Source organism: Melanerpes formicivorus, unplaced genomic scaffold, assembly GCF_026170545.1.
Source record: "Melanerpes formicivorus ecotype bairdi unplaced genomic scaffold, bMelFor1.0.p_v2 SCAF_17, whole genome shotgun sequence".
In the NCBI taxonomy this organism is placed as follows: domain Eukaryota; kingdom Metazoa; phylum Chordata; class Aves; order Piciformes; family Picidae; genus Melanerpes; species Melanerpes formicivorus.
The window spans coordinates 10200941-10212951 of record NW_027142369.1 but is presented as its reverse complement, the minus strand read 5'-3'; the positions used below and the strand labels follow the sequence as shown (position 1 = coordinate 10212951).

General features: G+C 40.8%; 1 protein-coding gene across 4 annotated transcripts in view; it reads right to left on the bottom strand.

Moving 5' to 3' along the window:
• Positions 1 to 12011, bottom strand: part of ESR2 (estrogen receptor 2) — a 49449-nt gene that overhangs the window by 30054 nt on the left and 7384 nt on the right. Inside the window, exons 1-2 of one of the 4 annotated variants that reach the window (XM_068148912.1) lie at positions 10860 to 11162; positions 7111 to 7580 (exon numbers count right to left, since the gene is read on the bottom strand). In XM_068148912.1, coding sequence (XP_068005013.1) covers positions 7111 to 7580; positions 10860 to 10862 — 473 coding nt within the window. In that variant the 5' untranslated portion in view covers positions 10863 to 11162. Of the gene's footprint in view, positions 1 to 7110; positions 7581 to 8804; positions 8839 to 10859; positions 11163 to 12011 lie in introns of those variants that run through there. The other 3 variants (XM_068148914.1, XM_068148911.1, XM_068148913.1) reach the window with 3 other exon arrangements.

Genomic DNA, 12011 nt, shown 5'->3' with positions numbered 1-12011 from the left:
GAGCAAGGGCAGCAGAAACTTGTTAATCGGTGAAAGTAAGTTTAAATGGAACAGTAGAAACAGTCTGAAAGTGGTGTCAAAGAGGCTTTAACTAACGTATTAAAAGTAGACTTTGTGCTGGTTTCATGACAGGAGGTAAGGACAAACACACCCACGTGCTGAATAAAAATCATCAAGGTTATAAGTATTTGAGGAGAACATGTTCCAGTTTCCTTGTAGAAAATTTAGAAAGGAAAAAAAGATGGTTCTTTCAGAAAATTCCAAACCAGAATAATTAAGGATTTTTTTGGTACAATTAAGTTACTGCAAGCTTTTAAAAAATGTTAATACATTCAGATATTGCAGGGCATAAGGGTGTTTAGATGGTTAATGAGCCTGGTCTTTGGTTTCACACACCTCTCCATTAATGGATGACTGCCTCACTAAGCCAGTTTCCCTTCTGGGAAGACCATTGTTGGGGGGACTCACCTTTAGAATGAAGGCACACATGCCTAATATTCTGCTAATGCAAGGAGGCAAAAACATTGCTATGCGTTCCTGTTTCTCTGTATTTGGTAGAAAGAGTAATTTGGCATTTCATGTTAGAGAATGAGGTGTGTTTTCAAGCTCTGCTTGAGAATCACAATCCAGTTGCGCATGTCAGAAGAGAATCAAAATCAGCTAGAGAGCATCTCAGTGACTGATAGGTGTGCTGGAGGGAGCAATGCTTATTGCCTTTAGTAAAGCACCAAGATGCTATGGGTGGAAGAAAAAAATTAAAAAGCACCATAACATCTTACTGAGGAGTGTTGTTTTTACCTCCCAGCCATGACAAGTGTTTTTAAAAATACTTGCCTGCTTTAAAGTTTTGCTTTGCCTGCTTAAAACAACCATCACCACACAAGCTGCAGGACTTCTGCACACCGTGGTAAACAGCTCGCACACTGAGCAACAATCTGGAACAAATTCCTCCTGCAGGCATCAAATCTGCTCCTCTGTGATAGCTGCAGCAGTGCAGCAGGAGGTTCAAACCCAATCATTCTGTCACTGTTGTCTTTAAGCACAACAGAACTGGGAACCAGCCAAGAGCTTTAAAGGTAGCTGAGAATCTCACTATTGGACTGTATCCCCACAAACAGCAAAGCAAAGCAGGTAACCCCACACAGGGTTAGAGACCAAGTCCCAGCACTTGTGGGACTGGTGCATGCCTGCATGCTCAAATGAATGAGCTGACAGGTCCTCCAGAAGATCTGGTCATAGCTGGCTGGCTGCCCACCAAGCTCCTGCACCAAAGGATTCAGGAAAGTGGAGCATGTACCCTGGCTGGTGCAAGGAGCCACAAGGACAAAGGTTTATTGCCTTACACCTCATAATACTCCTCTCTATTTTGTGATCATTGTTTCTATATAGAGAAATGTTTTCATAAAAAGAACTAAGACTTTTTTTGTAAGTAACCAGTCAGTGATTTCCTACTAGTCATCAAAAGTGACAAGATGATTACTCTGAAAGGGAAGGAATTAGCAATGTTATTTAGGTTATTCAGTATCCATTGTGTCTCCTAATTACCTCTAGCTTTGCCCCAGGAAGTGGCAGAACTTGAACCTAAATTCAACCTTTTATTAAAAAAAATGAAGAGTGGCAGGGATTTGACTTAGAAAGCAGCAAGAGCTGGCCAAGCCGCTCTCCATCATTACCCACCGGTCCTGGCTCACCGGAGAGGTCCCAGACTGGAAACTGGCCAGTGTGATGCCCATTGACAAGAAAGGCTGGATGGAGGAACCTGCAAACTACAGGCCTGTCAGCCTGACCTCAGTGCCAGGAAAGATTACAGAGCAGACCATCTTGGGGGCAATCACAGCCCACCTGCAGGACAGCCAGGGGATCAGGCCCAGCCAGCATGGATTTAGGAAGGGCAGGTCCTGCCTGACCACCCTGAGATCCTTCTATGATCAGGTGACCAGCTGGTGGATGTGGGGAGGCCTGTGGATGTAGTCTACCTGGACATCAGCAAGGCTTCTGACACTGTCCCCCACTGCAAACTCCTGACCAAGCTGTCAGCCTGTGGCTTGGACGGCAGCACTCTGTGCTAGGCTAGGAACTGGCTGGAGGCTGAGCCCATAGAGTGTGGTGAATGGTGCCACATCCAGCTGGCAGCCAGTCACTAGGGGTGTGCCCCAGGGATCAGTGTTGGGCCCAATCCTATTCAATATCTTTATGATGATCTGGATGAGGGGATTGAGTCCATCATCAGTAAATTTGCAGATGACACCAAGTTGGGAGCAGATGTTGATCTGTTAGAGGGTAGATGGGCTCTCCAGAGGGACTTTGACAGGCTGGACAGATGGGCAGAGTCCAACAAGACGGCAATTAACAAGTCCAAGAGCCGGGTGCTGCACTGTGGTCACAACAACCCCATGCAGTACTACAGGCTGGGGTCGGAGCAGCTGGAGAGCAGCCAGGCAGAAAGGGACCAGTGATTCTGTGACAGCTGGCTGAATATGAGCCAGCAGTGTGCTCAGGTGGCCAAGAAGGCAAATGGCATCCTGGCCTGCATTAGGAATAGTGTGTCCAGCAGGAGCAGGGAAGTCATTATGCCCCGGTACTCTGCATTGGTTAGGCCTCACTTTGAGTACTGTGTCCAGTTCTGGGCTCCTCAATTTAAGAAGGATATTGAAACACTTAGAATCAGTAAGGTTGGAAGAGACCTTATGGATCAAGTCCAACCTGTCACCCAAGACCTCATGTCTACTAAACCATGGCACCAAGTGCCATGTCCAATCCCCTCCTGAATACTTGAACGTGTCCAGAGAAGGACATCAAGGCTGGTGAGAGGCCTTGAGCACAAGCCCTATGAGGAGAGGCTGAAGGTGCTAAGGTTGTTTAGCCTGGAGAATAGGAGGCTCAGGGGAGACCTTATTGCTCTCTACAACTACCTGAAGGGTGGTTGTAGACAGGGGGGGATTGGTCTCTTCCTTCAGGCAACCAGCACCAGAACAAGAGGACACAGTCTCAAGCTGCACCAGGGAAGGTTTAGGCTGGATGTTAGGAAGAAGTTCTTCACAGAAAGAGTGATAGACCATTGGAATGGGCTGCCCAGGGAGCCATCCCTGGAGGTTTTCAAGAGGGGATTGGATGTGGCACTTGAAGCCATGGTTTAGTTAGTCAAGAGATGTTGGGTGATAGGTTGGACTTGATGATCTCTAAGGGCTTTTCCAACCTTATTGATTCTATGAAGATTTGCTCAAGGACATTTATTTTTGTCAGGTTGTTTTTTTTTAAAATCTGAATTATTGTACATAACAAAAATGAGGAAAAAACCAACACTGAGAATATATTAAAAAATGAAAATCCATTAAGTCAAAAATTAATAGCTCAGATTTTATAATGTCTTGTTACACTTCTGAGCCACTGGCTCATTCAGTGCCTGGAGGTCATTCAATCCCATAAGCCTGAAGATGAAGAAAGCTTATCCTTTCTCTCCCAGAATGTGTGCAAGATAATCAGCAAAAAGCAGCTGAAGAATACTTTCAGTCTTCATCATTTTCTAGATAATTCCTCCACTAGAACTTCTGGAATGGTTAATACCACACAACTATCAATATCCAAAGCACAGGTTCTGCTACACTCCAAACAGTGATTAATATGCTGAAAATCATGTCATAGATATCTCAAAATTAAGAGGCATAGTTTTGCTTAATCTCTGCACCTATTTCATCATGAAATGGAGGTGCCAAACCATCACATCAAAACCATTTCAATATATGTTTAAATGCTCTACAGAATAAACACCATTAAAAAAAAAAAGGCATAGGACAATAATGCAAGTAATTATGGCTTCTGAGCAGAATAGAATAGAATAGAATAGAATAGAATAGAATAGAATAGAATTAACCAGAGTTAAAGCAGTGCATAAATACAATATTAGTGCACAATGAACAAGACAAAGGTACTAAATAATTTCAGTAATTACAGGAATGTTCCTAGCCTATGCCCCCAAAACTCTTTACTTGTATCCCTTACCTGCAATTAGCCAGAAGCACAAGGGAAATAATAGAAAAGAGCAAATTAAGTTCCAGAAACATCACTCTGGCGACTTGATTAAAGTTTCCTAATACTTTTTAGAAAGTAATATATCTGTTCATTTTGAAAAGAATCCTTTTGTTTCTGTAACTAACATCCTTTTATTCAGAAGATGAATATAGAACTCAATTTCAGACTATTTTTAAATATATTTAATATGTCACGTTTCTCTTTGTGTCATTTCAGTATAAATTGTGTGGTCCCACACTAACAAAATTTATATGACTATTTCTGTTACTTTCACTAGGTGCAGGAACTGCAATATAAATAAATGTAGTGGACTCTTTATCACCCAGTTATTTTACAAGCAATGCAACTCAAACTTTTTGAACTTTTGGTGCAGAGTAACACTACCCTGCATAATATTTGCATTGAACAAAGTTCTGCATTCATATACAGAACCTATTTGTGAGGAAAGGGAATGCCAAGAATTCAAGTTCCTTATTTTAAGTCAATCTACAAGGAGGTACAAATTACACAGTAATCAGCTGTAGCAAAGAGGACCACATTAATTTAGCTAGTGTTAATAGAAATTTACACCCCAGGAAAATAAAATTCTCTCATGGTGAGACTCTTACACAGTTTATTTTGCCTTTCCAAATAAAGCAACAGGCCTAAATATGTAGTAATCATTTCTTACTCATCTTTCAAACAAAATCCCTTTTTTCAAACTCCAAGGCTGTTTAAAATTGCTTACATTTTACAACATTAGTCTATCCCTTTCCCTAGAGCTATTCCTTTAATTTTCAATCCCAGGAACTCTTCCTTCAAGGTATAATCTACAAATCTGTAGTGTCACAGTCATTGTTCCCATGGCAATAAATATAATGATGATAACATTAAATTAAGACCTCCTCAAAGCAAAAGGAACCTTAGGGCTTTTTCATTATTATTTACAGCCTTGTCTCAGGGCAGATATCCACAATAAGGGAATTACAGCTTTTGGCTTTTGTTTCTCTGTCAAATTCTTTTTCATCTGCTTCTTCACAACTTCTGTACACAAAAGGAGGGTTAAAATGTATCGTACCGAGACAACTAGACCACTGAGAAGGTCCAGCTACCACACAGCACAGTAGTTACTTGCTGCTGAACAAAAAAAGATCATCCATACATTTTGGCTCCAGATTTCATTGGTTTCTCCTCTTTAAGTTAGGTCAGCAGCAGCTACAAGAGCAATAGTCCATATGGCAGAAGACTTACATACTCAAACTCCAGTGTGGCAGATTTGGCTTCCCTTCTGTCTGTATAGAGAGCATACTGCAAAGCATGAGATGGGGTGCTCGTGCTCTTGGGTTATTCCATTTGCTGTCCCATCATCTTCAAACCCTAACCTACAGCAGCATCCCAAAGCTGTCAAAGTTTTGGAACATTAATGAAAACAAAGAGTTTGGATGTTAGCTCCAATCACATTAGAGTTTCTCAGAGAATTCTTCTGTGTATAAGTGCTACCCAAACAGCCTATACCAATTCATACACCTACACTTAAAGTGGATTTGCGCTCCAGAACCGTCTGCTACTCTCTGTTGACTTCAAATAGAGACTAGACAGGTGGCCAGGTTGTCAATCTATGCTGCTTATGAGCCTGAAGTAGACATAGATCTCACATCTTAGCACTTTGTGGTCACCATAAGGCCCACCCATTGCATAAAGAATGTGGGTACTCTTCAAAATATCATAAATCTTTAGTAGCACTGTTGATGCTAAGGAGCCCTATGAATAAACATACAGCTGCTAAAACAGGAACACCACCTGCATCACCCTGGGCTTTTCTCTCTCCAGCAGCTGTTGTGACCATGAATGGAGTCATTTCATCAGCTGATGATCTACACAGTGCTTCTGGTTTGTAAGATGAGTAACTGTGAAGAACAGGAATATGTATTTGCAAATGAAGTTTCTTTACAGCTGAAAAATTAGCCTGTGAACCTGCTGTTCACAACACCATCATGAAGTCAACTGAAAGCAGCAACACAAAACAATATTAAACTTTGCACCCTTTTGAACGTGAGTCATGCTGCTGTAACTGTTAATATTAAAACCAAATAAAGAAAGATAACTGTCGTAATTTGGGCTGGGTGCCCTCTGCTACAGGGGTGTTTCCTGTGTCCAGAAGTCCAGCCCAGTGGGTGGACACAGGAAATTAGGTTATTTCCTACCATGATCCCTTGCACCACTATAAGTTTCATGGTGGGGTCTGGCACTTCCTCTTTCCTTCCTCTCCGCCACCTGGTAACTGGGGGAGAGATCTCCCGGCCACCATGGGCCTGGTTAGGTCCAAGGCCACGGGGGGATGGGCAGTCTCAGATCTGGCCAGCTGAGACTAGCCTAGCAGTAGGGGGGGAAGGAGGAGCCCTGGGGGTTTTGGGTGCACCCTCAGGTGGGGATGGGATCTCTCTGGGTCTGTTTTGGGGTTCTTCTTGTCACTGTGTTTCTAGTTCTCTGCACACACTCACTGTTTTCTATTTAAACTTTCCATCACTTTTGCAATCTGTTTGTCTGAGTCGTTATTTCGGCGCGTGGCGGGGAGGGGGTTGTAATGCCCCAACCCATTACAGTTAATATTTCCTTGGAATTCCAAATTCATGAGAAGCCTCCAAAGCTATAGATGCAGTTGAAAACAAACACAAATTCTAAAATTCCAGATAAAACAGAATTCAAACAATGTTGTATGAAGAGGGAAAAAAGAATGACCCTCTAATTCTATCACTCAAAGGACTTAACTTGCCAGAGCAGGCACAAAGTAGTACCTAGAAGTTTTGAACTTTTGTTTATACAGTACACAGTTCTCACATTGAAGGCATCTGTAGTGCTTTGTGTTGATGTATAGCTCTCTAAGCAGCTACTGAAAAAGAATTTGTATTTCAGAAGTAAAAAAAATACGAAGCCAGGACTGATTTGGTGTTTGGTGGAGGTTTTTTTGATTTTGTTTTACCAGAGAGACCATCACAGAGTTGTCAAATGTGTAGATATAGATAGATATGTATAAATACTTTTAAAAACCTAAAGAAATTAACTAACTTTCAGCAAAGCTTTAAAGAAATGAGTAGCACTGACCTGGTCACAGGCAGCCCTGCCTCCATCGCTCTTGCTTCACACCATGGACTCTTTGGCTGCTCTGCATACAGAAGTGATGACTGACAGTGCAATGTCAGAGGGGAGAGATGGCCAGGAGCAGACCATAATGCACTGGGGCTTGATGCTTGCCTCACAGATGCACTCTCTGAATCACCAAAATTGTTGGCAATGCTGTAATTCATCACAGCAGGATTGCAGAAAGTCATTGCAGAATATTCATGTCTGTTTTCTATGTAGGATGAAGGAATATAGACTGGACTGTGTTCTGCTGTCAGTGTGGACTGATTACAGCTGTAGGGAACTGGAGAGACAATACCAGCGGGTGAGTTTTTAATTTCTGTTTTATTGCATCCAATATCCTGAAGTGGCAGCAACTGAGAGAAGTCTTTGTGAGAAGATGCACACAAGGACATTTTGAAGTGAGACTGTAGGTTGTTTAAATATTCATCCTAAGATGGCAAGGCATAAAAAAAAATAATTAAAAAGTAAGAAAGTTCTACATTAAGTCTTTTCTACAAAAGAAAAAGGGAATCAGGAAAACACAACATGTAAAATATCCAATCTTAAATCCAATCACATACCAAATGCACTTAAACAGTCAATGTGCAAATTTACTATGTTTAAGAAAGCTTTCTAGATCTTCCATAAAAATAAAGGCTAAGACACATGTTGAGTTCAGACTCCACCCAAAAATGACAACAAAATGCAATCACTTGAAACCTGAAACAGTTTGGACCTTAACGAAAGTAACGCATTACAATGAAATTAAAGCTTCTCAATGTCAGAGGCAGAATTACCTTGCAGTCCACAACTATGGAGTGAGTGCCCTGAGAAAGCAATTCTTTTTATAAAAAATCACCACCTCCTGCTCCCACTATAGGTTTGCTCCTTCAGCCTTCCCTGTATCAGCCACACACACATCTCCTTTACCTTCCAAAACCTGGACTCCACTGCACATCCCTTTCCACAGAGAAGGAAGACATGAAATGGATGTCAGTAAGCAAAGCATCTTCATCACTGAGAGGTCCCTGGATATGGCACCTCTAAACAGAGATGTTTTAAGTGACAAAATATAGGTATTTGCAAAGCTGACAACACAGAGCTTAAGTGATTTCATAAGGTCAGGAAGTTTGTAACTTCATGTCACTCTTCATCCTCATCCCAATTACTCTCCATCCTTCTTCCCACCTGAATCAACTACCACAAGAGAGACCTTAATTTGCCCACAGCAAATACTCTGCATGATTTAGGTCTATCCAAACCATGTAAGGGAGAAATATTTCTGAAAAGATTAAAAAAAATAAAAGCCACCAAAACCATCCTCCTAAGATTTAACCTCTGTCCTGGAAGCATTAGTTTTGAAGTAGCATTTTAAACTATTTCCTTTTTGCACCTCACTAAGGATTTCATCTGCATTTAATTCCAACTTTGAAGACAGACATGCAGCTTCTTGTAGCTTGAAATAAAAAATAAATTCTGTCTGCCAAAACCAAGGTCCAGCCCCCAGAACTGATGTTGTAGTGTACTTTTACAGACGGTAGTAAGATCTTACACACACACACACACAAAACAAACCCAAATCAACAAACAATAAAATCACATGGTTATTAAAAAGTCACCCAAAGCTTTGCACTTCTAGAAGTGGCCAAAGCACTGATGCAAAATATTCTTACCTTTTTTTTCATCTCACATGACCATAAAGCAAGATGAGGAGATTCAAACACAGGTTTGCTGAAATATCAGCAACCTCCCAGACCCAAAAATTCTCAGCCAGATGGCATTTCTAGAATGCCAGCTTTGGGCATTGCCACATTTTTTTCTCCTCTAGGGCCAGGACTAAGGGTAGAAACATAATCAATGTAAAAACATAGTATTTTTTAACCAAATGGATAGTTTAGGGTCTGTCCTTCCCTCTCACTTTGCACTCTGGTGATGAAACTAAAGAGATTTGTAGAAATAACCAGGAACTCATTTAAATCAACTGTGGCACTTCAGTCCCAGCAGCTGTTTTTTCCTTTGTGGGAAACAGGAAAATGAGATATCTCAGCAGTTGTTTACTTCCAGCAGTTGTTGCACTGGAACTCAGATGCAGTGAAAGCAGGCAAATCTGACCTCACCCCACACACAGTCTATACAGTTCATTTGCTCCAGCCAGGTACTTCAGTCTTCTCTACCTTGAGAAACCAAGCATTATCCAATTTTCACTGCAAAAAGCACTGAAAACCTCAAAGGCATTTTCAGATTACAAGGTGAGTACTCCAAATTATTTTTAAGCAGAAAATTATGTAACTAAGAAATTATTTTAAGGCTATTTTTAGTGGTTACTGAATGGGCTCAGGGAGCACACAGAATTCAAAATGCATTTAAAGTTTCTGTGTAGATAAAGCTGTATATTATTTGCAATCTCAGAGCCTGGCCGTATTCAAGCTGTGCAGGAGCATCTGGAATGTCCAGCAAGAGCTGCCTGTGCAAACTGCATCTCTCTGCTTCCCTCCAAAGGGCACACCATGGCAGCGTAACCTCAAACCCTTCTGAGAGAAGAATCTGAAAAGCATTACAACGACAACTCTGTTCTAGCCAGCCAGGGACATTCTGGTGTGATACATGGATAGCTTTTGCAGCATACAACTGGTTCTGTAGTTTCCTTCAGACATTTGGAAAATACATGCATGCACACTGCACAAGCAGAGAGAACACAAAGCTGGTGCTGCACCATTTCATGAACTGAAATCAGATGAGCTTTGTTTTGTCTTTCTGGAGAGGTAATCCAGTAGAGTGGTAAGCAGGATAACTGCCTGTTTAGCAGAAGGACATATTTTCTCAAAGCATTTAGAAACATGCACAGAAGTTAGGAGAAGCAAGAGTGAAGTTTGTTCTAGAGGTAGGAGTCCATGCAAGTATGACAAGTCCACACAGCCTTCCTGAACAACAGCCAGCTCATGACTGATTTACAGGAAAAGGAACTCTGAGTTCCAGGAGGTTCAAGAAAACTGTACTCATGGTCTTCAGCAGATTGCAATATAGTGAAAAAATAACAGCATTGGCTTAAGACAATTAGCTTGGGTCACCGAAATAGTTTAGTCACAGTAGGCTATGGATCTACATGGTATCACATTAATACTTATACCTAAAGAATTCAGAATAGGAACTCTACAGCCTCACAACTAAAGTAAAACTTCTGAAGTTATCCAGTATTGCCCACAAAGTCCTAAAAACTGACTGCTGGACTGTGAGATTCTAAGGACTGAAGTTAAAAGGATTTTAGATCCAGGGAACAAGTTTTTGAGATTTAGGGATAAAGAAAAACTCCACTAACACAAATACCTCAGAAGGAAGCACAACCACATTTAAGCCAAGGTTTACCCAAGTAGTGCAACAGGCTAATGTGTTCCATCTCAGTATAATAATGTCCTCACATCTTAAGCACTGTTCATTTAACCCCTACATAAAGTGAATTCCCATTCCAACATCTCCTTCTCTGAAGAAATATCTCAAAAGCAAAATTCCATTTTAAAATACATTATTTAGATCTGATTTATCAGCACTGCATTAGGTCTGTACTAGACACAGAAATGAAACAGATATCCATTATTCTCATACTACAGTCTTCTGGGAGACTGCAAATGTTTCAATCCACCTAAGTCAGTGTCTTAGAAAGATTCTCATCAACGGGAATGCCATTATTAAGTAAAACAGCCATTTCATCAGATTCCTTGAGTAACACTTACCATTCACAAATCTAAATCACTACGGGCAGGGTTCACATCTGGCATAAGAGAAAACAGTTCAGTTGGCATCAGTGCACAGAGGATGTTACTGGTGTCCATGAGGATGTATGAATAAAAAAGTGATGTCATCAATGTTCTTCACAAAACCAAAACCACCCCCAGCTCCGCATATTGAACTGCCGTATCTTGAAAGTCACTATGCAAGGCACACCAGATCAGACACGAGATGAGAACTCGTTTAGATGTCATCATCAAACAGATACATGGGTAAATAATTAAGCCATCTGACCTATTTGAACAAACTCAAATCCAGTTATTGCACATTACCTATACCAAGTATCTTTTTAAAAGCTTTGTATGAAATAAACCTTTTTTTTTTTTTTTAAGTTTTGAGCATGAGGGGGAAAGAAGGTAGATAAGTCAGGGTACCATGTTCTAGAGCCTGCATGGAAATGTGATGGAAGAGCTTCTCCCAGAAACACACAACTGTCTGCTAAAAGCACTAAAGCAATAGAGTGGTGGATGCTCTCAGGCACCATTCTATCAACGTACATCACAACATGCTTGGAATTTTATAGGCAAACCATACATTTTGAGCAAAGACTATTTTGCAATAGTGAGTGAAGATTACCTTTTTGTCTGCTAGGCTTAAATTTAAGTGCAGTCATTCTTCCTTTCATTTTAATAGCAGTGATTCAGCAAGTGTGTATTCCACTACTCCACAGCCTAAGCCACTCAGACTTCTTTCAAAGGGTTCTATTAATATTCTGCTAAGTTAAATTTACAGAACTTGGCACAACAATGAGCTGCATAATTTTCTCAAAACCTGATCCTTAAAAGAAAGTCATTCCTGTCGCATAACATATCCTTTGTGCTCATGTTTTGTGAAAAACTTATTACTCATTAAACAAAGCAAAGCAAAGAAAAAAAAAGTAGTGCTAGATACTGCCAAGAGAAGGCATGTAAGTAAACAAGTTTATTATTACCTGAGGAATAGATGCAACAAGTAGAGGACAGACAGAGAAGTAAAATGAAAATAAAGCTATCCACCTCAGATGTTGTACTAGTTCCTGCAAAATTAATAGCCTGCTGACATTGAGACAAAAAACTCTGAAGAAAATGTTGCACATTAAAAGCACACGGGCAAGAATA